General features: G+C 42.9%; 1 protein-coding gene across 2 annotated transcripts in view; it reads left to right on the forward strand.

Annotated features, from left to right (window-relative positions):
* homer1b (homer scaffold protein 1b) overlaps window positions 1-26,188 on the forward strand; it is a 103,710-nt gene extending 77,522 nt beyond the window's left edge. For both annotated transcript variants that reach the window (XM_070879747.1, XM_070879748.1), the window contains one exon: window positions 22,479-26,188. In XM_070879747.1, the coding sequence (XP_070735848.1) occupies window positions 22,479-22,667 (189 nt within the window). In that variant the 3' untranslated portion in view covers window positions 22,668-26,188. The remainder of the gene's footprint in view (window positions 1-22,478) is intronic.
* Window positions 26,189-26,800: the final 612 nt, after the last annotated feature.

The following is a 26,800-nucleotide window of genomic DNA, read 5'->3' on the forward strand; positions in this document are numbered from 1 at the left end:
CTCACATTTTCCTACATTATACTCCATCTGCCAAATTTTTGCCCACTCACTTAGCCTGTCTATATCCCTTTGCAGATTTTTTGTGCCCTCCTCACAATTTGCTTTCCCACCATCTTTGTATCATCAGCAAACTTAGTTAAATTGCACTCTGTTCCTTCATCTAAGTCATTAATATAGATTGTAAATAGCTGAGGCCCCAGCACCGATCCCTGTGGCACCCCACTAGTCACTGTTTGCCAACTGGAAAATGACCCGTTTATCCCAACTGTGTTTTCTGTTAGTTGTCCAATCCTCAATCCATGCAAATATATTACCCCAACCCCATGAACTTTTATCTTGTGCAGTAACCTTTTATGTGGTACCTTATCGAATACCTTCTGGAAATTCAAATACACCACATCCACTGGTTCCCCCTTATCCATCCTGCTCGTTGCATTCTCCAAGAACTCCAGCAAATTTGTCAAACATAATTTCCCTAACAAAACCATGCTGACTTTGCTTGATTGGCTTTTCTAAATGTCCCGCTATTGCTTTCTTAATAATGGACTCCAGCATTTTCCCAACGACAGATGTTAGACTAACTGGTCTATAATTTCCATCTTTTTGTCTGCCTCCTTTTTTAAAATATGGGCATTACATTTGCGGTTTTCCAATTTTCTGGTACCTCCCCAGAATCCAGGGAATTTTGGTAGATTACAACCAATGCATCCATTATCTCTGCAGCCACTTCTTTTAAGACCCTAGTACGTAAGCCATCGGGTCCAGGGGACTTGTCCGCCTTTAGTCTTATTATTTTATCGATTACTACTTTAGTGATTGTTTTAAGTTTCTCTCTCCCTATAGCCCCTTGATTATCCACCATTGGGATGTTTAGTGTCTTCTACCATGAAGACCGATACAAAATATTTGTTCAAAGTCTCTGCCATTTCCCTAATTCCCAGTCTCGTCCTCTAAGGGACCAATATTTACTTTAGTCACTCTTTTCCTTTTTTATGTACCTGTAGAAACTCTTACTATCTGTTTAAATTTCATGCTAGTTCACTTTCATAATCTATTTTCCCTCATTTATTTTTTAGTAGTTTTTTGCTGGCTTTTAAAAGCTTCCCAATTCTCTGGCCTCCCATTAGTGTTGGCCACATTTTATGTCCTTGTTTTTAATTTGATACCACCCCTTATTTCCTTAGTTATCCATGGATGGTTATCCTTTCTCTTACAGCCTTTCCTTATTGGGATATATTTTTGTTGAGTTATAAAATATCTCCTTAACTGTCTGCCACTGCTCATCAACCGTCCCACACTTTAATCTATTTCCTCAGTCCACTTTAGCCAACTCTGCCTTCATACCTTTTGTAGTCTCCTTTATTTAAGCTTGGGACACTGGTTAGTGATCCAACTTTCTCACCCTCCAATGGAAATTGAATTGAATGAGGTCACTCATTCCTAGAGGATCCTTTACTAGGAGATTGTTTATTAATCCTGACTCATTACACAGTATCATATCTAAGATAGCCTGCTCCCTGGTTGGTTCCGCAACGTGCTGTTCAAGGAAACTATCCCAGATACTCCATGAACTCTTCCTCAAGGCTACCCTGGTCAATTTGCTTTGTCCAATCAATGTGAAGGTTAAAATCATCCATGATTATTGCTATTCCTTTTTTTACAAGCCTCCATTATCTCTTGATTTATACTCCATCCAACACTAGCTGCTGGTATGGGGCCTATAGACTATCAGTGACTTTTTTCCCCTTATTATTCCTTATCTCCATCCAAACTGATTCAACATCTTGATCTTCTGAGCCAATGTTGTTTCTCACTAACTCACTGATCCTTTAACACAGCTACCCCACCTCCTTTTCCTTTCTGTCTGTCCTTCCAAATTGCCAAATACCTCTGAATATTTAGCCAGCATGTTGCTGGCTTCTGGTTCTCATGTGTCAAATACTAATGCACATCTCAACTTTAATACCCACGAAGTTTTAGTGAATTCTTCATGTGACAACCTAATGAGGGAGAATTCTGATTTTTAAAAAAAAATACTAATAATTAGATATCATTTTGTCACATTTAGACACCGGGGGTAAATTTTCATATCGTAGAATTATTAGAAGTTTATGGCACAGAAGTATAGTGGGCTGTGAGTGGGGTCGGGGGAGGGCTAGTGATGGACTTCAAGAGGACATAGACAGGCTGGTAGAATGAGCGGACACGTAGCAGATTAAATTTAACGCAGAAAATTGCAAAGTGATACATTTTGGTAGGAAGAATGAGGAGAGGCATTTTAACTAAAGGTTACAATTCTAAAGTGGGTGCATGAACAGAGACCTAGGGATATATGTGCACAAATTGTTGAAGGTGGCAGGGCAGGTTGAGAAAGTGGTTAAATTAGCATACAGGATACGGCTTCATAAATAGAGTTCAAAAGCAAGGAAGTTATGATCCTTTATAAAACACTGGTTCAGCCTCAACTGGAGTATTGTCCAATTCTGAGCACCGCACTTTTGGAAGGATGTGAAGGCCTTCAAGAGGGTGCAGAAAAGAATGGCGAATGGTTCCAGAAATGAAGGACGTATGTTAGGTGGATAGACTGGAGAAGCTTGGGTTGTTCTCAGAGCAAAGGAGGTTGAGAGGAGATTTGGTAGAGGTGTTCAAAATCATGAGGGGTCTGGACAGAGTAGATAGAGAAAAACTATTCCCATTAGCAGAAGGGTCAAGAACGAGAGGACACAGATTTAAGGGGATTGGCCGAAGAACCTAAGGCAACATGAGGAAAAGCCTTTTTACAGAGCAAGTGGTTAGGATCTGGAATGTACTGTCTGAATGGGTAGGGGAGACAGATTCAAAATGTGGCTTTCAAAAGAGAATTGCATAAGTACTTGAAGAAAAAACATTTGCAGGGCTGCGGGGAAAGGGTGGGGAGTGGGACTAGCTGAAATGCTCGGAGAGCTGGCATGGGAGTGACGAGCCGAATGGCCTCTTGTGCTGTAATCATTCTGTGAGGAGGAGGCCATTCGGCCCAACATGCCTGTGCCAGCCTAAAGCTTTCCAGCCTAAACTAATACCACTTTCCAGCTCTTGGTCTGTAGCTTGCATGTTACGGAACTTCAAGTGCATATCCAAGTACTTTTTAAATGCAATGAATGTTTCTGCTTTCACCACCCTTTCAGGCAGTGGGTTCCAGACCCCACCATCCTTTGGGCAAAAACAATTGCCTCAACTGCCCTCTAATACTTCTATCAATTACTTTAAATCTATGTCCTCTGGTTATTGACCTCTCTGCTAAGGGTAATAGGTCCTTCTAATCCACTCTATCTAGATCCCTCCAATTTTATACACCTCAATTAAATCTCCCCTCAGCTCCTCTGTTCCAAAGAAAACAACCCCAGCCTATCCAATCTTTCCTCATAGCTAAAATGCTCTACTCCCAGCAACATCTTCGTAAATCTCCTCTGTATGCTCTCCAGTGGAATCACATCTTTCCTGTAATGTGGTGACCAATGTACTCCAGCTGTGGCTTAACTAGTGTTTTATACAGTTAAAGCATAACCTCCCTGCTGTTATGTTCTGTGCCTTGGCTAATGCTGCCTTAACCACGTTATCAACCTGTCCTGCTACCTTCAGGGATCTGTGGACATGCACTCCAAGATCTCTCTTCGTCCACACTTCTCCGTGTCCTAACATTTATTGTATATTCACTTACCTTGTTAGCCCTCGCCAAATGCACTACCTCACACTTCTTCGGATCTAATTCCATCTGCCACTGTTCTGACCACCAATCCATTGATATCTTTCTGCAGTTTTCTTCCTCGCAATCAACCACATGACCAATTTCTATCATCTGCAAACTTCTTAATCACCTCACCCACCCCCCCCCCCCCTCCCCCTGCCCCTGGACATTGAAGTCTAAATCATTTTGCGGGACCCCACTGGAAACCGCCTTCTGGTCACACAAACACCGTCGACTATTACTCTTTGCTTTCTTCTACTGAACAAATTTTGGATCAAATTTGCCACTTATAACATAAGAATTAGGAGTAGGAGTAGGCCATACTGCCCTTCAAGCCTGCTCTGCCATGCAATAAGATTATGGCTAATCTTCAACCTCAACTCCACCAACCTGTCTGATCCCTATTTCCTTTGGATCTCAAGGGCTTTTACTTTTCTGACCAGTCTGTCATGTGGGACCTTGTCAAAAGCCTTGTTAAAAATCCATGTCGATGACATCAAATGCACTACCCTCACCGACCCTCCTTGTTACTTCCTCAAGATATTCAATCAAATTTTGTCAAACATGACTCATCGTTTGGGTGGTATTCTGGCATAGCAGATCACCTGTCCATTGCAGAACTTGACTGATTTTTATTCCATTAATTTCAATGAAACGAAAATTGGGTGAGTTCTATAATGGGCAGGGCATCTGCTCTGAGATTATCAACTGGTCATGAAGTCTAAATCTACCCCAAGGTCTCAAACTATTTACAGGTCAGTTGTTCCTTTCCATCATCAGTCTTGATGAGCTAGAGGAACCATAGGCTAAACTGAAGGAATAATATTATGCTTACTCAACTTGGAGAATAAATTGCAGTTTAGTGCAGTTTTTTTTTCAAATTATGAAGCTAAGCAAGATGAGGTGTCAAGGCCTATGGGGCGGTATGCCACCAAGTTTGAGTGGACAAGATGAGTCGAGAATTAGTGACTAGGTGATGTGAAGCTTAGGTTTTTAAAGCCTTAAAATTGTAGGAGCAAGGAAAGACTTGGGCCGGAATTTTCTGGAGGTAGGCAGGTTGGGGGCGGGGGTCTTTGAGGCAGGCGGGAAACCAACCCTGCCAATGTTTCCGGTCGCGGTGGTGAGAGGAGCGGGGCCGGCCACCTGAAGATTGTGGCCAGTCTCCTCCTCATCTTTGAGGGGGTGGGGGAAATCCTCATGGTGGGGTCTCCGATTACAGGAGGTATGTTGGGTAGGGACTCTAGATCCAGGTATAAAGCCACTTACCTCCTGGACCCAGCAGTCCCCACCTTACTGGCTTTCATGAATTGTGTAGATGAACAAAGTGACCTTGGAGAGCAAGCTACAGATCCCTGAAGCTAGCAGGCCAGGTAGATAAGGTGGTTAAGAAGGCATATGCAATGCTTGCCTTTATTAGTCATGGAATACGAGAGCAAGGAGGTTATGCTTGAACTGTATTACCCACTGGTTAGGACGCAGCTGGAGTATTGTGTGCAGTTCTGGTCGCCACATTACAGGAAAGATATGATTACACTGGAAAGGGTGCAGAGGGAATTTACAAGAATGTTGCCTAGACTGGGGAATTTTGGCTATGAGGAAAGATTGGAGATGCTAGGTCTGTTTTCTTTGGAACCGAGGAGGCTGAGGGGAGACCTGATTGAGATGTATAAAATTATGAGGGGCCTGAATAGTGTGGCTAGGAAGGATCTGTTTCCCTTGGCAGAGGGGTCAACAACCAGGGAGCATAGATTTAAAGTAACTGGGGGGAGGTTTAGAGGAGATAGGAGGGGAAATTTCTTCACCCAGAGGGTGGTGGGAGGCGGGAACTCACTTCCTGAAAGGGTGATCGAGGCAGAAACCCTCGCCACATTTAAAAGATACTTGGATGTGCACATAAAGTGCTGTAACCTACAAGGCTACGGACTAAGAGCTGGAAAGTGGGATTAGGTTAGATAGCTTTTGATGGGCCGAAATGGCCACCTTCCATGCTGTAAATTTCTATGATTCGATGATAGAACTGGAATAAATCAAAGGAATAGATTTAGGTTTGTTTTTATTGCTAAAGTCTGGATTTTGAACGAACAGGTCGGGCAGATGGTAAAAACAGTGGTCTAGCGTTTCACACCATGTTCCTGATGCAGTCGCGTATGCCCCTATTTTCACAGTGCTGTTTCCAAGCAGGAGAGGGGTGCCTACCCCGAACAAAGGGGGCCTAATTTAAATTTGAAAGTTGCAGCCTTTACTCTCAGACATGGGACCCCCCTGATAATGGCAAACATGCCAGTAAAAGGTGGTGTGTTTGGGATGCGAGCGATACATTGAAGCTGAGCGTAAAGGAGAACTCCACTGCAGCTTAGTGCATTATATTTTGTCAGATGAGTTTCCAGCCTGTAGGTCACTTTTATTTTAACATTTTTCCTGCCTTATCATCCTCTGACACCTTTCTTCCAACATCATGGGTGCTATTATTGGTAGTTTATTCTGCACACAACAACAGTGGGAGGAATAGGGGAGACTAGAACTAGGGGGCATAATCTTAGAATAAGGGGCCTCCCATTTAAAACTGAGATGAGGAGGAATTTCTTCTGAGAGGGTTGTAAATCTGTGGAATTTGCTGCCTCAGAGAGCTATGGAAGCCAGGACAATGAATAAATTTAAGACAGATAGACAGCTTCTTAACCGATAAGGGGTTATGGGGAGCGGGCAGGGAAGGGGACCTGAGTCCATGATCGGATCAGCCATGATATTAAATGGCAGAACAGGCTCGAGGGGCCATATGCCCTACTCCTGCTCATATTTCTTATGCTCTTAAGAGGAGCATCAGCCTCTGGGAGGACATACCCAGCACACAGTGTACAGGCCAAGAGTCAGTTTCTGGGATTTATTTGTAAACCGTGCCTCAGGTGGCTGTGCTTCATGGACCAGGCTTTTGACCGTAGCTGCTGCCTGCTGAGTCAGGGAGCCATGCTTTGTCATTAGCTCTCCAGGCCACCAAAGCCCTTAACATCTTCACCAATCCTCCTTCCCATCTGCTACAGGGAACCTCGCTCTTCATCTCCCAGTCTGCAGTTCATGGCTTTATTGAATAGGTCACCAGTATTCTGTTCAACAGGGCTAACTATTACGTAACCTTCCCCATTGACCTCAACAGTCAACATGAGAGCTTAGAGATTTGCAGCAGTGGCCAGTTTCCACCACGTTCAGGGTGTCATTAACTGCAGTCACGTTGGCATCCGCGCGCCACCAAAACAGCTGCCAGCATTCATAAATAGAAAGGGATATTGCTCTATCAACGTGCACTTTGCAAACAAGATCCCGCACATTTGTGCAAGGTACCCAGACAGCTATCATGATGCATTTATCCAGAGACCCTATACTGTTTCTCCCCCCCCCCCCCCCCCCCCCCCCCAATATTTGAGCTTGGCAGTAATATGGCAGGATGACTGCTGGGGGGGACAAGAGATACCCTGTCTACATATGTCACCCCTCTGCAGTCACTCCATTTCCAAGCAACACAGAAATAATCAATGCTATTGGACCAGTAAGAGGACTATTGAGCCCATCATAGGGAAGCTGAAGCAATAGGTCAGGGCTCTGAACAGGTGTGGGGGCTCCCTACAATATGCCCCACGAAGAGTATGCCACATAGTAATTTTGTGCTGCATTCTTCAGAGCCTCGCCATACAAAGAGGCCTGCATTTGGAGAGGGAAGAGCAGCAGCAGTTACCATCAGACAAGAAAGATGAGGTAGCAGCAGAAGACGAAGAGCCACCTCAATGCCTTGCAGCAAGAGATGTGAAGGATCATCTCGTTGCTCAGCGATTCTGGTGACCTGAGAACTTGCACAAAGCCCTTCGGCTTGACAGTCCTTGTTACATCTTTCACCACCCTTAATCTTATATTAAAGAACATTGAAACTATTCAGACAACTTCTATATCAATGGCATACTGAGAATGCAGTCGCAGAAGCTGCTCTGAAACTACTCTGTAGACCAAAGTGTCAAATATAATAAAGGTGGTTAATTTAATACTAAACATTGCCTTTAATTCATTTCTCACCCAAACACTCAACCTAAAAGAAAGTTTCCTAACTCTAACACTTCTACAAAGTGTACCCCTAGTGGCTGAGCAAAGGCTGCGTGGTGGGGAGTTCTGGTTGCTTGAGCCTGAGGGCCCAGCTGCAAACTGCTCCACCTCTGTTGCTGCTAGGGCAGTCTGGCACCATGACATATATTGGTGGAAGTTGGTACAGAAGCACACGAGAATCTGGGCCTTACACTAAACATCCGTAAGACAAAGATTCTCTACCCACCTGCCCCTGCTCCCCGTATGTGCTGACATTCTGAGAGTAGGTGCACGTACTGCTAGGGATTCCCAAGAGTCGGTGGGGATGTTCCATATTTTCAAGGAGGCTTTGAGGATGTCCTTGAAGTGTTTTCTCTGCCCTCCTGGGACTCGCTTGCTGTGATGTAGCTTGGAGTAGAGTGCTTGTTTTGGGCGTCTAATATCTGGCATGCAGACAATGTGGCCCATCCATTGGAGCTGATCGAGCGTGGTCAATGCTTCAATGCTGGGGATGTTGACCTGAGAGAGAACACTGACATTGGTGCAGAGGTAGTGTTGATGGTACTTCTCCAGTGCTTTGAGGTGCCCACTGTACATAGTCCATGTCTCTGAAGAATAAAAAAGGACGGTTATCACTACTGCTCGGTAGACTATGAACTTGTTGCCGGGTGTGAGATCCTGGCCTTCGAACACTCTTTTCCTCGGCAGCCAAAGGCTGCCCTGGTACATTGAAGGGGGTGTTGGACTTAGTCATCGATGTCTGCCCTTGCTGATAGTAGGCTCCCAAGGTCTGGGAAGTGGGCCACATTGACAAAGGTCTCATTATGGATCTTGATAATCAAGGAGCAGGGGCAGGTGGGTAGAGAATCTTTGGCTTACAGATGTTTAATGTAAGGCCCAGACTCTCGTATGCTTCAGTGAAGGTGTCAACGATGGTTTGGAGTTCGGCCTTCAAGTGTGCACAAACGCAAGCGTCGTCTGCATATTGTAATTCAATGACAAAGGTTGGAACAACCTTGGATCTGAACTGGAGGCGTCGCAGGTTGAACAGTTTCCCGCTTGTCCTATAGATTAACTCCACTCCAGCATGGAGCTTGTTAAAAATGAGATGAAGTATTGCAGCGAGGAAGATTGAGAAGAGCATTGGTGCGATGACACAGCCTTGCTTGAATCCAGTCTGCACTTGTGTTGGGTCTGTGGTGGATCCTTTGGTAAGAATCACAGCTTGCATGTCAGTCATCTTCTCCCAGTGGCGAAGAGCTCCTCCCAGAGTCGGAATGCGGATTCCGCCCACTGAGAGGCACAATGGACATGATCTTCACCATGCAACAAATCCAGGAAAAATGTAGGGAGCAGCATCAACCTCTATATATGGCTTTCTTTGACCTCACAAAGGCCTTCAACTATGTCAACCATGAGGGATTATGGAGTGTCCTTCTCAAATTCGACTGTCCTCAAAAACTTGTCACCATCCTCCACTGCTTCATTACTTCCACTCAGCTGTGGGGGAGCAGACTGATCAGTTGCACCTTCAAAACCCCTGGTCTATTTGGTCCACCAATCAGTCCAAGGTGGAGGGTCTTGTGCACATAGTGGATGTGTTCCGAGTAAAAGAGACAGCGAGATGGAATGAGGATGGTGATGTGATGAATGTAAAGGGAAGTGTATGCAATGTGATCTGAAGTGAGGAAGGTATGTTGGGAGGAGTTCGTGGTTGTGCAAAAATGGTAGTATCTGAAAAGAGTGGGACTAGTGTGAGGAGAGGAATGGCTCCATTTTTCTTCTACTGACCATGCCAGCACTAATGCAGTTTTTTGCTACCTCACATGACCTTGAACAACTCAACATTCAGCTTTCCAGTATCACTGATCATCCTGTCATTCAGCTGATCTTCTAAATTTTTTCCCTACCTCTAGTTACACTGTCTTCCCAATCCTAATCCCAACAGCATGTAATGAAATGTTGCAATGTGCCCTTGTGATAGGGAGTTGAAGGATGTGATGGACTTGTAATTCCAAACAAGATTGAGCTGGTTTACAGTGTGATTTGTTTCAGGGTTTCCTGCAATAAGCAGAGGAGAGAGAGTCGTCAAAAGACCCCAAGAGTTGGGATTAGGATTGGGAAGACAGTGTAATTAGAGGTAGGGAAAAGATTTAGAAGATCAGCTGAATGACAGGATGATCAGTGATACTGGAAAGCTGAATGTTGAGTTGTTCAAGGTCATGTGAGGTAGCAAAAAACTGCATTAGTGCTGGCATGGTCAGTAGAAGAAAAATGGAGCTATTGCTGATGGTGGAAATTTAAAATATCCTAGGTTATTTGGATGCTGAATCAGTTTAATGATTCAAAAGGGAATTGGATCAATTTCTGACTCAGTAAAACTAGAGCAAGAAAGGATACAGTGGTGGAAAGATGAAAAATAATGAGGTTAGACCCAGAAACAGAAGCCGCTTAATTGAACTAGCTGAATGGCCTTTCATGCAGTTCCTGTTTCTGAAGGTAATTCCAGCACACAGTTAATTCAGAGGGCAAATTATATTAGATCCAAAAAGCAAGAGGTCTTGCTCCTGATATTTTATAGTTTGCTAAACATTACAAGATTCATAATCTGTACTGGCTGACAGCCTCTTGAGCTAAAAGGACAAGCTCAGACTGACAAAAGTTATAAAGAAATTAGTATATTCCAAAAAGCTGCACCCCTTTATCAGCTATCATTACATAAACTTGAAAAGATTTGTCACCTTCTGATACAGCATATACCCTCGGTTCTATTTCCAGTGCCCACTGCCTTAGATGCCAGGTCCTTTCTCCTTAGAAAGTGCTTGCATCTGTCTTGCTTCAGGGCTTAACCTCAACACAATCTTCCATCTGTTATGGGCTGGGCAATGAAGTCTGATGTTGATCTAACCGACAAAAGGTGAATAAATAATTGCATTTTAAGCAGAATTAAACCCTGTCTAAATCTCTTTAACAAGGTCCGTTAAGAATGTTGTAGAATTCAAGAAAAAGTGACTAAAATGCTGTACATTAAACTAGAAGAACTGGGTAAAAGAAGTATCAGAAACCTGTGCCAGAAAGTGAAAGAACGGACACAAAGGGCTGACTATGTACTGAAGTCTTGAGTCAATAAAAATAATAGAAAGTTGCTATTCGCAATACATGAAGTGAAATGGAAAGAATACTGTGCAGATCTTTATGACACTATCACCAGCTAAATGTCAATGTAGCAGTTACCTACGGCAGTCAGGAACGATAATAGCTATTGATAATTACAAAGGATAAAGCCAAAACAGCTGTCAGAAGGTATACATTGTACAGCCTTCCTGCTGGACTCAAAAGGGAAGCATTTACAGAAGCAATGTATGAAACTTACAATATATAGAACGATAAAGGCATGCAAGACCCACAGGCAAAAACTTGTGATCATAAACAAAGCAAACATAATGTCGTACAAAAATTAAAGGGTAATTACATGCATCTGTCATCATATGTTTCTTCAAGTTATCAAATGTCTGTTCGGCTTGGTAGAGGAATATTGTTCAGTCCAAAGGAAATCATTATGCAATAGATATTTGGCTTGTTAGTGGAAAAATACTTGAAAATGAATGATAAAAAATTGGCTGGCATTTTCACTGGCTTCTGGCACAAAGATCTATATTAACTGTTGTAACACTTCAATATGCCTGCCGGCAGCATTCAAGTTCTTTGTAATCTTTGTATGTGAGCAGAGGGTGCTTTAAGTGATGAGAAATTTAATGCATTGGTTTTAACTACTGTTGAAGTTTACTAGGTTTGTTTACTTTCCTCACAAAGCAGAGCCTATTTTGATCCAAACAATTGGGAATGGAAGAGTTAACAATTTGAAATTTGTTTCAGAAAGCAGAGGATGTATAACACTTGATGAAAAAAAATATATATGGATAGGAGACTACTAACCAAGGAAGTCACTTTTGGTTCAGTCTTGCATGGAAGAGAATAAAATGCTTTTTGGGCAAAAGGAACCTAAAACAATTAGTCTACTTCAAACATTGAGCTATAAATACTAGCCTGGACACCAGAAGAACTCCCTTGCTCTTCAAATTGTGCCATGGGGATCTTTTACATTAACCTGTGAGGGCAGATGGGGCCTCGGTTTAATATCTCATGCGAAAAACAGCACCTCTGACAGTGCAGCACTCTCTCAGTACTGCACTGCACTGAAGCGTTAGCTTAGATTATGTGCTCAAGTCTCTGGAGTAGGATTTGAACCCACAACCTCTGACTCAGAGACGAGAATGCTACAACTGAGCCAAGGGTGACATCAAGGACAGGAGTGAAGGTGAGTGGGATTTGATGCATGATAGGATACAGATAGCAGTGTCTTGGATGAGCTGAGGTTTACAGACCAATAAAGATTGAAGGTTAGCCAGGAGACCATTGGAATAGTCAAGTCGGGAGGTGTCAAAGATTTAGATGAGCATGTTGGCAGCAGATGTGCTGAAGCAGGTGCGGCGGCAGGCAATGTGACAGAGGAAGACGTAGACAGCCTTTGCAATGGCGAGATGGTCAAAAGCTCAGCTCAGGGTCAAATAGGACGCTGAGGTTGTAAACATTGTAGTTCAATCTGAGACACAGTTCAGGGAGGAACATGGAATCTGCAGCATTGGTACAGAGTTTGTGACAAGGCGAAATGTGATCCAGCTCATACAAGACTGGATGTTGGACAAGTAGGCTGACGACACTAAGGCAGTAAGGATTCCGAGAGAGCTGGTGTCATCAAAATACTTGTGAAATCTGATTCAACGCCTTCAGATTTTTCAGGTTTTTCTTGGTGGAGAAGGGGAAGAGGAGAAGTAGCAGAAGCAATGGATGGTCTCAGTCTTAGTGAGAAAAAAGTTCATGAACTCCTCACATGTTGTTGGCGGTGGAGGGAGCAGGGAAGTGTGGTTTAACTAGACAATTGGTATTGAAGAAGTCAAGGATTATCTTTGCTTACCAGGATAATCCTGGAGTGTTGGGTATAAAAGAAAGAAAGACTTGCATTTATATAGCACCTTTCATGACCACCTGACATCCCAAAGCACTTTATAGCCAACGAAGTACTTTTTGAAGTGTAATCACTGTTGTAATGTAGGAAACGCGGCAGCCAATTTGTGCACAGCAACTCCCACAAACAGCAATGTAATAATGACCAGATAATATTTAATGATGTTTATTGTGGGATAAGTATTAGAACATAAGAACATAAGAAATAGGAGCAGGTGTAGACCATTTAGCCCCCCGAGCCTGCTCCGCCATTTAATAAGATCATGGCTAATCTGATCATGGACTCAGCTCCACCTCGCTGCCCGCTCCCCATAACCCTTTATTCCCTTATCACTCAAAAATCTGTCCATCTCCGCCTTAAATATATTCCATGACCCAGCCTCCACAGCTCTCTGGGGCAGAGAATTCCACAGACTTACAATCCTCTGAGAAGAAAATCCTTCTTATCTCAGTTTTAAATGGGCGGTCCCTTATTCTGAGATTATGTCCCTTAGTTTTAGTTTCCCCTATGAGTGGAAATATCCTCTCTGCATCCACCTTGTCGAGCCTCCTCATTATCTTATATGTTTCAATAAGATCACCCCTCATTCTTCTGAATTCCAATGAGTATGGGCCCAACCTATCTTCATGTCAACCCCCCCATCTCTGGAATCAGCCTAGTGAACCTTCTCTGAACAGCCTCCAATGCAAGTATATCCTTCCTTAACTGTACACAGTACTCTAGGTGTGGCCTCACCAACACCCTGTACAGTTGTAGCAGAACCTCTCTGCTTTTATACTGCAATAGAGGCTAACATTCCATTTGCCTTCCTGATTACTTGCTATTCTTGCATACTAACTACCCTCAGGTCCCTCTGTACTGCAGCACTTTGCAATTTTTCTCCATTTCAACTATAATTTGCTTTTCTATTTTTTCTGCCAAAGTGGATAACCTCACATTTTTCCACATTATACTCCATCTGTCAAATTTTTGCCCATTCATTTAGCCTGTCTATATCCCTTTGCAGATTTCTTGTATCCTCCTCACAATTTGCTTTCCCGCCCATCTTTGTATCATCAGCAAACTTGGCTACATTACACTCGGTCCCTTCATTCAAGTCATTAATATAGATTGTAAATAGTTGAGGCCCCAGCACCAATCCCTGTGGTACCCCACCAGTTATTGTTTGCCAACTGGAAAATGAACCATTTATCCCAACTCTCTGTTTTCTGTTAGTTAGCCAATTCTCTATCCAGGCTAATATATTACCTCCAACCCTGTGAACTTTTATCTTGTACAGTAACCTTTTATGTGGCACCTTATCGAATGCCTTCTGGAAATCAAAATACACCACATCCACTGGTTCCCCCTTATCCACCCTGCTCGTTACATCCTCAAAGAACTCCAGTAAATTTGTCAAACATGATTTCCCTTTCATAAAACCATGCTGACTCTGCTTGATTGAATCATGCTTTTCCAAATGTCCTTCTACTGTTTCCTTAATAATGGACTCCAGTATTTTCCCAACAACAGATGTTAGACTAACTGGTCTATAGTTTCCTGCTTTCTTTCTGCCTCCTTTTTTTAAATAGGGGCATTACATTTGCAGTTTTCCAATCTGCTGGTACCTCTCCAGAATCCAGGGAATTTTGGTAGATTACAACCCATGCTTCCACTATCTCTGCAGCCACTTCTTTTAAGACCCTAGGATGTAAGCCATCAAGTCCAGGGGACTTGTCAGCCTTTAGTCCCATTATTTTATCGAGTACTACTTCTTTAGTGATAGTTATTGTATTAAGTTCCTCCCTCCCTATAGCCCCTTGATTATCCACTATTGGGATGTTTTTAGTGTCGTCTACCATGAAAACCGATACAAAATATTTGTTCAAAATCTCTGCCATTTCCTTGTTCCTCATTATTATTTCCCCAGTCTCATCCTCTAAGGGACCAACATTTACTTTAGCCATTCTTTTCCTTTTTATGTACCTGTAGAAACTCTTACTATCTGTTTTTATATTTTGTGCTAGTTTGCTTTCATAATCTATCTTCCCTCTCTTTATCATTTTTGTTAAGTTCAGAATAACTCCACAAGACTGTTGTAAGCTCAAACCATTGTGACCTTGGTCTCTTTAATGTAACTCCAAAGTGAGGAAGCAGCATGGTGGATTGCCTTTTATACCTGCTTGCCCAGGGTGCACAGGTGACCCTTAGGTCTCCCACCGGTGTGCCCCCTGGTGGCAAATCTTACTCATTGGTGAGGTTAACATACATAACATCACTACCCACCCCCCCCCCCCCCCCCCAAAGTCTTATGTACGAGTTATTTACAGGTTGAGGTGATCTGGCGCTCTGTGTTCCCTGGTTGAGCGCCTGAGTTGAAGTCCTAGCATGTGAGTTGTTCGGATCATTGCTGCACGGCAGCGCAGCGCGGCTGGTCTGATCCGTCTGTCGGGCATGATGGGTTCATCCTCGTGGTTGACAGCGAGGTCGATTGCTTGTTGGGTGTGTGTTGATGGATCCTAGATGGTAAAGTCTTCTTCAAGCTGTTCTTGGTTGTCAGTGAATCACAGTTTGGTCTGATCCAAGTGCTTTCTGCACGTTTGTCCATTCAACAGTTTAACAACAAACACTCTACTCCCCTCCTTGGCTAAAACAGTGCCAGCAATCCATTTGGGACCATGACCGTAATTGAGAACAAACACAGGATCATTAGCCTCAATGTCACGCGATACAGCCGCGCGATCGTGGTACGTGTTATGCCGGTGCAGCCGGGGTTTCTTGATCATTGAGATTCGGGTGGACTAAGGAGAGCCTGGTTTTGAGTGCTCTCTTCATAAACAATTCTGCCGGGGGAACCCCGGTGAGCGAGTGGGGCCACGTCCGGTAGCCGAGCAGGACCCGAGATAACCGGGTCTGCAAGGAGCCATCCGTTACGCGTTTCAAGCTCTGATTGATGGTTTGGACTGCCCGTTTCGCTTGACCATTGGATGTGGGCTTAAATGGGGCAGACCTGACATGCTTAATGTCATTGCAGGTCATGAACTCGTTGAATTCTGAGCTGGTGAAACATGGTCCATTGTCACTAACAAGGACGTCGGGCAAACCATGGGTGGGGAACATGGCCCGGAGGCTTTCAATGGTGGCAGTGGACGTACATGACATTATTATGCATTCAATCCATTTAGAGTAAGCGTCCACTGCTACTAGAAACATTTTTCCTAGAAAAGGGCCAGCAAAATCTACGTGGACTCTGGACCACGGTTTGGAGGGCCATGACTACAGGCTCAGTGGGGCCTCCCTGAGTGCGTTGCTCAACTGTGAGCAAGTGTTGCATTGGTGTACGCATGACTCCAATTCAGAGTCAATGCCGGGCCACCAAACGTGCGACCTGGTGATGGCCTTCATCATGACTATGCCTGGGTGGGTACTGTGTAGGTCGTGTACAAATATTTCCCTTTTTTTGGCAAAACCACGCGATTATCCTATAGGAGACAATCGGATTGGATGGACAGTTCATCCTTACATCGGTGGAATGGCTTAATTTCATCTTGCATTTCCCTGGGAACCGCCGACCAGCTCCCATTAAGGATGCAGCTTTTTACAAGTGATAGCACAGAGTCTTGGCTAGTCCAGGTCCTGATCTGGCAAGCCGTGATGGGTGACTCATCGCTCTTAAAAGCATCCATTACCAGAATCAAGTCTGCAGGTTGCACCATTTCCACCTCGGTGGTGGGCAATGGTAGCCGACTGAGAGCATCAGCGCAGTTCTCAGTGCCTGGTCTGTGGCGGATTACATAGTCATACGCAGATAATGTTCGGGCCCATCTTTGGATGCGGGATGAAGCATTGATGTTGATACCTTTGCTTTCTGAGAGCAGTGAAGTAAGCGGTTTGTGGTCGGTTTCGAGCTCGAACCGGAGACCAAATAAGTATTGGTGCGTTTTCTTAACCCCGTAAACACCTGCCAACGCTTCTTTCTCAACCATACTGTAGGCTCTTTCAGCCTTGGATAAACTTCTGGATGCATATGCAAACGGTTGCAGTTTGCCTGACACATTGGCTTGCTGTACGACGACGCATCACAAGCTAGTACTAAATGTTTACATGGGTCATACAATACAAGTAACTTGTTAGAACATAGCAGGTTTCTGGCCTTATTAAAGGCTGCCTCTTGAGATTTACCCCAAACCCAGTCATCACCTTTTGCATAGCAATAAATGCAAGGGTTCCAGCAAATTTGCTCAACCCCAGTATAAAGTTACCAAAATAGTTGAGGAGTCCCAGGAACGAACGCAGCTCCGTCACATTCTGTGGTCTGGGTGCATTCTTGATGGTTTTCGTCTTGGAGTCCGTTGGTCTGATGCCGTCGGCCGCAATCTTTCTCCCCAGAAATTCAACCTCTGGTACCAGGAAAACACACCTGGAGCATTTCAGCCTGAGTCCCACTTTGTCCAGTCACTTTAGAACCTCTTCCAGATTGTGCAAGTGTTCAGTGGGTGTTGCGACCAGTGATCAAGATGTCGTCTTGGAACACTATGGTGCAGGGAACCGATTTCAGCAGACTCTCCATGTTCCTCTGGAAGATGGCCACAGCCGAGATAATCCCAAAGGGGCATCTGTAGTACACGAACAGACCTTTGTGCGTGTTGATGCACGTCAACTTCTTTGACGGTTCAGCCAGCTCCTGTGTCATATAAGCAGAGGTTAGATTTAGCTTGGTGAATGACTTTCCCCTGCTAGAGTTGCAAATAGGTCCTCCACTTTAGGTAGTGAGTACTGGTCCTGTAACGAGACATGGTTGCTCGTTACCTTGTAGTCCCCGCAGATTCTGAGGGTCTCATCGCCCTTTAGCACCAGCACAATTGGACTGGCTCACTCATTGAACTCGACTGCCGATATGATTCCCCCTCATTTGAAGTCTGTCCAACTCGATCTCTACTTTCTCTCGCATCATATATGGAACCGCTCGGGCCTTGTGATGAACGGGTCGTGCATCAGGGACTAGATGAATCTGCACCTTGGTGCCTGTGAAGTTGCCGATGCCTGGCTCAAATAACGCCGGGAATTTGTTTAGCACCTGGGCGCACGAGGTGTCATCCACCGAAGACAGTGCTTTGATGTCGTCCCAGTTCCATCGGATCTTTCCTAGCCAGCTTCTGCCAAACAGCGTTGGGCCATCGCCTGGTACAATCCAGAGTGGTAAATCATGCACCATTCCGTCGCACGATACTTTCACTGCCGCACTGCCGATAACAGGTATGAGTTCTTTGGTGTACGTGCGCAGCGTTGTGTGAATCGGGCTAGGTTTTGGCCTCTGTGCCTTGTTGCCCCACAGTTTCTCAAAAGCCTTCTGGCTCATGATTGATTGACTCGCCCCCGTTTCCAATTCCATGGAGACTGGAATACCGTTGTTTAACTTTTAACATTATTGGAGGGCTTTTGGTGGTGAAGGTGTGTACCCCATACACTTTCTCCTCTTGCTCTAGTTGAGTAGCCTCTCCTGCTCGTTCAGCATGATCCGCGCTAGATCGGTCGTCCTCTGCTGACTTTGCCACATGGTGAGTCAGAGGTTGCTTGCACATTTGCTGGAGATGCCACATTGTTCCACAGCCCTTGCACACATAGTGCTTGAATCGACATTGATGGGCTCTATGACCGCCCCCGCAGCACCAACATGGTGTTAATGGATACACATTCACACCCCACAGCGGCCTCTGAGTCTCCCTAGGCCTGGCCTCTGCGGTCGTGTAGGCCCTGCCATGTACAGTTCTGCCCGCTGAAGGCATTATTTTATGCACAGCACTTGCAAATGAGCTTCGATGCTATGAAGATATCTGTTTCGTGTTGTCGCTCATGGATATGCAAGCCTGCGCTATTGTGATGGCCTTGCTCAGATCTAGGGATTCAGCAGACAGCAGTTTATGAAGAATGACCTCGTGGCTGATTCCAAGCATGAAAAGTCCTGCAACATTTCCCCCAAGTTCCGGCAAATTCACACTGTCCTGCAAGGTGTCTTAGATCGGCGAGGAAGCTTGGCCCTCGGAGCGATGGTGCGTGTAAAAGTGATACCTGGCCATTAAGATGCGCTCCTTCAGCTTGAGGTGTTCCCGAATCAGCATGCACAGCTCTGTGTAAATCTTGTCCGTTGGTTTGTTCGATGCCAGCAGATTTTTGACAAGGCCATATATCGAAGACCCACATACGGTGAGGAGAATCGCCCTGCGCTTGATCGCAATCTCAGCCGTGTCCAGCTCGTTGGCCACGAAGTACTGGTCGAGATGCTCAAAGAAGGCTTCCTAATCATCACCCTCAACAAATCTCTCAAGAATACCAACGGCAGCCATTACCGCATGAAAGTTCATGACCAGTTGTTAAGTTCAGAATAATTCCAAGACTGTTGTAAGCTCAAACCATTGTGACCTTGGTCTCTTTAATGTAACTCCAAAGTGAGGAAACAGCATGGTGAATTGCCTTTTATGCCTGCTTGCTTATACCCTTGGGTCTCCCACAGGTGTGCCCCCTGGTGGCAAGTCCTACCTCATTGGTGAGGTTAACATACATAACAGTTTTTTTAGTCGTTCTTTGCTGACTTTTAAAAGTTTCCCAATCCTCTGGCCTCCCACTAGTCTTGGCCACATTGTATGCCTTGTTTTCAATTTGATGCCATACCTTATTTCCTTAGTTATCCACAGATGGTTATCCCTTCTCTTACAGTCTTTCCCTCTCATTGGAATATATTTTTGTTGAGAGTTATGAAATAACTTCTTAAATGTCTGCCATTTGCTCATCAACCGTCCCACACTTCAATCTATTTTCCCAGTCCACTTTAGCCAGCTCTGCCTTCATACCTTTGTAGTCTCCTTTATTTAAGCATAGGACACTGGTTTGAGGTCCAAATTTCTCACCCGCCAACTGAACTTGGAATTCAACCATCTATAGTCACTCATTCCTAGAGGATTCTTTACTAGGAGATCATTTATTAATCCTGTCTCATTACACAGTACCAGATCTAAGATAGCCTGCTCCCTGGTTGGTGCCGCAACGTACTGTTCAAGGAAACTATCTCGGATATACTCTATGAACTCTTCCTCAAGGCTACCCTGGCCAATTTGCTTTGTCCAATCAATATGAAAGTTAACATCGCCCATGATTATTGACATTCCTTTTTTTACAAGCCTCCATTTTTGGCCAGGACACCGGGGATAATTCTCCTACTCTTCTTCAAAATAGTACCATGGGATCTTTTATATTCACCTGAGATAGTAGGCCTCGGTTTAACATCTCATCGGAAAGACGCCACCTCTGACAGTACAACACTCTCTCAGTACTGCATTGGAGTGCCAGCCTAGATTTTTGAGCTCAAGTCCCTGGAGTTGGATTTGAACACACAACCTCTGACTCAGAGGCGAGGGGAAAGTGAGGCATAAGAAGTGCCCAGATCTGCACCTCCTTGGACTTGAGGGATCAAATATGAGGGCCATACTGGGGAAATTAGGATAGGAAAGGACAGACTAATAGTTTCACTGGGGTCAGGGCATCAACGGTGGAGGTGAGGGAGCAGTTGAGCAGATAAACAGTTGCAGAAGCATCATGATGAATGAAGAAAAAAAAGAAAGACTTGCATTTATATTGTGCCTTTCACAACTACCGGACGTCACAAAGCACTTTACAGCCAATGAGGTACTTTTTGAAGTTAGTCACTGTTGTAATATAGGAAACGCGGCAGCCAATTTGTCCTCAGCAAGCTCCCACAAACAGTGATGTGACAATGACCAGATAATCTAGGATGGGGCAACTGGAGTTGCAGCTCATAAGGAAGCAGCGACGAGAGCCTTGATGGGCACTTCAGAGAATGCCAAGAGGGTAGCTAAGGGTTTATATAACGAGGTTTCAATCTTGGGCAGCGACATGGTGAGTAGGAACGCAGTGGACGAATGATGGATTGGGATAGAGATTAGGTGAAGTAAATGACCCAAGAGGGGAAAAGAGTGACATGATTGATTGACAGGAAGAGAAGGAGACAAGAGACAAGAGCAAAATAAAGGGAGATAGAAGGAATGGGTTTTGGTCTGGAGCGGCAGTCAAAATGCGCACACAAATGGACCTAGTGAATTCTGGTTACAGAGGCATGGCAGAGATTAGGAGAGACATTAGGAGATTACGTGAATAAATCTATACCGTTTTGTCATGTGGTAAAAACCAGATAATTAACCAATATTAATGAGTTATATAATGTGCATCTTTATTATGAACTGGCACACTAGACTTGACCAGATCAGCTGATAGTACTCCATGTTTAGGGGGGGTTTCTGACTTCGAGGCATTCAGTCATAATCCTTCAGATGGTAGCTTAACACCATTGGCTCCTCAGCCAAACACATCTATTCTAACTCTATAAGTAAGACAACAACATAGAATTATCTTCACATTTTTACTAAAGTTTATTGTCTGCACTGACATTCTTAATTTTAAGAATGTTTCAGTGTTAAGGCAGAAAATCCTTTTAAGTCCCAATTTGGTACTATTAGTATACCTTCCCACCGCTGAGTCAGTAGATGTAGGGTTCGAGCCCCATTCCAGACAAACCTGGCGAGTGGAGACCAGAGCTCCGACTCGAAGTTCTGGGTTGACATCCATTGAAGTATTTGCGGTTTGTGTGACCCCCCTTCCCCGTCATTGAGTTATGGGATACTTAAAACCTTCCCACTGCAATAGGCCAACCACCCAGTCGTTGTATAATCTGGTTACGGAAACTACCCGTGTGAAAGCTGGTCATGGCAATATGATCTCTGATCAGGATATGCCAAAAAAAATATGTAGCTCATATATGAATGAAGGCATTAGTGCTGCTTTACATCTCACCTACCTAAGTTGGATACCTAGGGGCCGAAATTCATCACCTCACAGCCGCCAACATTGCTCTTCTTGATCTGCCCAGTGCCACTTTGGAGGTGGCCTGGAGCGGGTGGGAGGGGAGAGCCGCCGGAAATTCCCGCTGACGTCAGCGGACGGCTAAGTGGCGCAACTGACCTCCCGCACGCCGAGCTCCCATATTCCTGCAGGCGGGAGTCAGCAGTAAGTATGAAGCACCTGAAAAAAGGTAAGTGAACATTTTTTTTTTAAATTTCCACAGCGACTTACCTGCATGGGATCCCCTGGAGGTCTTCCGATAGTTTTTTAATTTTTTCTTGCTGAATTTTTTTTCCAGGTTTTTGACCCTCCATAGGTCCGACTCCATTCTCAGCGGCACTGGGTGGCAAGCGCCTCTGCCGCCGAGAATGAGACCTGCCGCCCAAATTGGCGGCATACGTCGTCCATTTGCCACCCGCCAACCTTCGAGGGACCTCCGGCGATGAATATCCTGCCAAAAGTACCATCCAGTACCTCAGCGGCACTTGGGCAGCCAGAGACCTTGATGAAAATCAGCCCCATAGTAATTGATCTCAGCTTCTCTTTTTATACTGTGATAGTGAACCATTTAAGGTTATAGTAAAAAGTAGGTATATAATGCAACTTTCATTTGGATTGAGCAATACAAAGAAATATGACCACCATGTCACAATACTCAGCCTTGAGGTTTTTTGATTTCATTGTCTGTTTTCAGATGTTCAGTTATTAATATTAAGAATATATCCTCCATGGAATATTTTAATTAAACTCTTCCTTCATCTTTTCTTTCTATAGGAAGTAGAAACCCGCAATCGAGACCTGGTGGAGCAGTTGGCAGACTTTGAGCAACGTCTAGAGAAGAGTCAGAATGAGCAAGGGGTCTTCCGCAATAACTTAAAAACACTTCTGGAAATTCTAGATGGGAAAATTTTTGAACTAACAGAATTACGAGATAACTTGGCGAAGTTAATAGCAGGTAGCTAAAACGAGAACCTCTGCATCAGCATTGTCATCCAAATACAGTACATATAAAGGCCAGATTGAAATCTTTTTTCCCCAGTGGAAGGTGGTGGAATACTGTAGGCTCCCTGTAGCATTCTATATTGGCATAAGATATGCTTTGCACTCTTTATTTAGTGTTTTATATCCATTACTTAAGGAGGAGCAAGTGCATAAAGCCTAATTGTAAATGAACATTTCCCCATATTATTTCTTCTCTTTGATTGCTATAGTCAAGAATTTTGTACATTTCGTTTTTAAAATTCCCATTATTTCAGGAGACTGCATCAAAATCTATTCTAGGCAACATGGAAAGGTTTATGATATAATGATAATTGAAGCCTTTTAATTGCAAACAAATGGATTTTACTGAATCAAAGAGACAGTATCCCTTTCTCTATGCAGTTATGTAAAGGCTGTTAATGGTAATATCCACATACTGTTTGCATCTTAACCAAGTTTCATTCATTTTTGCTGTCAAATTAGTATAACAGTGAAAAATGATGCACTGATAGATGCATTTATTTATGGGCTCCAAAGAAATTCTTTATAAGAATGAGTTTTCAATTTATTAAGAACACTAAATAGTTCTTTAAGAAGGCTTGGAAATGTTTGAGTGTGGTGTACAGTTTGATTCTGAAATACACTCTGTGCAGGTTGATAAAAGGGATGATGTCTCTTTAAATTTAATAAAAGTGTAAGTTTAATATAACTGCTACCTTGTTATTTACAAAATGTATGTATTGTGGTTTTCCAAAGTAGTGCTGATGCACTCACCATACACACATCCAAAAGTAAATTTATCAAAATCCAAAAAGTAATATTGGGCAGACATCAGTTTTTAAGATGTGTACTATACAGCAATAATCGAATGCCACTATAATTTTAAATATGTATAATTTATTGAAATGTGTTTTATTCAGAGTATCATTTTTATTGTGCAGTTTAGTAATTTATAGGTGTGTAAGCAAACCTAAATAATGGTTAATTGGTTATTTACCATGGCATAATAGAACAGTACATTTTGATTAAGGTTTATGAAGCTGCTTGTATCTTGGAGAATAACGTGCATTTTAAAAATGAAACTCTTGTTTCAGCATAGGTGCTGTAAAGGTCTCTGAATTTTCACTCACTGAAGGCTCCAACAAATAGTTGACTTCAAAACATAAGTGGAGGGGGAGGGAACAGGTTATAAGTTAGGAATCTATTTTCTGTACATGCTAAAAAGATGTGAACAGTGGTTTACAGTATAAGTCTAAAATAATATGGTAGTCTTGGAGTGCTACATTTTAAATGTTTATCAAGCTCTCTTGAGAATATGTACCTATCTTTCTATCACAACCTGTAAGTTACTGGAAGTGTTGACTAATGTTGCAATAATTGGCAGACTAGGTGAGACTACACTGGCATGGTTTATTTAAGAGGTGCCTCTGTTGCAAATTGTCTGTAAGAAATAAAGGATCCTTGACAATGGCTATATAATGATCGAGTAGAGGAACCATAGAGCCAAGCTGGTGAAAAGAAGCAAAAATGTAACCTTCAAAATGTGAACTTGCTGCTAGAATAGTCGTCTAGAATAGACGTTGATTGAGCCTGCTGATAAGATATATATGACTTAACTAACAAATGAATGTTTATTTAAGAAATGTTTAAAGGACAATTGTACAGACTTCCTAACATTGCAGTAAAACAGTGTAAAATGTAATTTCTGAGAATGATTTTTTTTCTCAGTCCCAATAATGGTTTAGTGTAGTTCAATGAAGCAGTAGCTCTGGTCAGAACAGAAATGAACATCTGGTCCTCACTGGAGCTTGATTATTGCTAGAAGAGTACTAACTTCAAATGAAAAAAATAACTCCACGGCAGTCGAATCTCCTACAACAAGAGTAAAGAACTGGGGAGATAAGCACCAAGATTTTTTTGGATATAAAGAGCCCTGGAACAGATTCATGAACGTCCGCACTTCTGGATCACCCATTCATTTAAAAAAAATAACAGTTGGGAACAATGCCAGCTTCTGGTCTACATACTAATATGAACCTTGTGCCCAGATCAGCAAAAGTATTATTGCTTTATATACAACCAGTCACATGTAGACTTGCTCTCAATTGGGACAACAGAATATTCATCTGCCCCTAATGACTTTTGGATATTTGTGTCATCTCTCATTCAATCAGTATGGGGGTCAGATCTGTTTTTCATGTTTTTAAAGTTTATTGTTACACTGGGATCAGGAAATATAATAGAGCCTTGACCCAATACTGCATGCTAGTGAAACAGAGGCTACTCTGTGTTTATAGTTTGGAAAATGTTGTGCTAGATTGCACTAAACGATTTTGTGTAGCAAGTTAAATGAGGTTTGATAAAGGAAAGGGAAACTGCAACTTTATGTTCTGTACTTTGTTAGGACATTATATTGCTTGATAAATGAACATATGAATTCTGACTGTTTCAATTGGTTTTCAAAAGATAATGCCACAAGGGTTCGGTGACATTTTGAGATGTAAACTATGTAATATTATTAATTCTGCAAAGTCCAGTTTATTTTCTAATTTGTTAATTCTGAAGAAAAAAAATATTGCTCAGTGGTGGCTGAAATTGATGGCTAATTAAAGGTTGTGTCTATTTTTGCTGACCTGTCTGGTCTAAATTAAACTACACAAGTATTTTTTTCCTCTTTTACATAAGTGTTTTGAGAACACTCATCAAAACAATGACATTAATACTAAAGACACGCCTGTGCTTTTATAGATCCACAAAAATCAATTTGCCCCATCTACAGTAACTTCCTGGAGATACAGTGTAGGTGTATTTTTGAAGGGAGGAGAAGTTAAAGAATTTTAAGACACATTAATTATCTTTGATTTGAACTGTGTCTTAGGTTGGTAGCATCCTATTAACGCATTACCAAATGTAGCTACAGTTGCATGTTGAAGCTCTGAATTAAATGGTATTATGCCTGGATAATTATGTTGGCCCTGAATCAGAATAAAAGGACAGAGATTAGAAGCACTTGGTTATTGACTCACGTCGTCAGCTTCAAGTCCCCCATTCCAGCACAGAACAGGTGTGTTTGCATGCTCTGGTGGACAAGTCGGCACAAATCTAATAAAGTGTATAATACAGAGCTGTCCTGTTCTGAGCATGTACAGTATGGTGGGTCAACGCTCTAGGCTATTCTGTTGTTATGCCACTATTTAGGTGTAACTATTGTTTCTCAAAAATGTGGCTGGTCAACAGCTGTGCCAAAATTGACAAACCCAGTGTCCTTTTTACAGAAAGTGTCAGTGATTCTTTTTTATATGTGAATGTCTTTCCAAATATGGAGTCATTGATTTATTGCAATACTGTAAAATTCTTATGGTATGTCTTAAGGTGGATTTTATGATTTTAGAATCCATGTAAGCCCTTGTGCCAAAAGAACCTGTTTGTACTGTATTAAAAACTGCAGCATTGCAGACTTCTATTGCTGTTGGTTAATTTATATTAAAACATAATTTTTCATTTATGATGTCAGTTTAAAATGAAGGACAAAAAATTTAACTCTACAAAGCACAATGAATATCTCAGTATTGTGGAGCACCTCTGAAGGCACTTAGAGGTCAAATAACCTGGTGAGGTTTTTCAATAAAAAAAACAGTGATGATCAGGGGCAATGAGTTGCATTTTCTAATTCCTGTAAAATTTGGTACAGTTGATAAATATTCTGCATATTTGCCTGAAAGGTGCTCATCAGTAACATTAATTCTTTAAAAATAGCCTCCCCATTTTAACACAATATTTTTTCTAATCGTTTATCAACAATGAGTAATTGAATTTAAAGGAACATCCTCTTGCAATGCCGCTCCCCTGATGGTTCAGCATGGTGCAGCTAACTCTATAAAGTGTAGGAAAATCTCAAGTTTCAACCCCAGCCATGACTTTGTGAATGCACACTCTGCAAAAAATATTATTAAAAATTTGCATGCACTTTACCATTATAATTCCTTAAGTCCACATTCATAATGGGAACAGCCAATGTAAACTTGTCACACTGTAATTACCCCTTCCACAGTGGAGGTGCTGCATTGCCACCACTGGTGGGAGGGTGGAATTACAGTGTGGCAAGATTACATAGA

Source organism: Pristiophorus japonicus, chromosome 1, assembly GCF_044704955.1.
Source record: "Pristiophorus japonicus isolate sPriJap1 chromosome 1, sPriJap1.hap1, whole genome shotgun sequence".
In the NCBI taxonomy this organism is placed as follows: Eukaryota; Metazoa; Chordata; class Chondrichthyes; family Pristiophoridae; genus Pristiophorus; species Pristiophorus japonicus.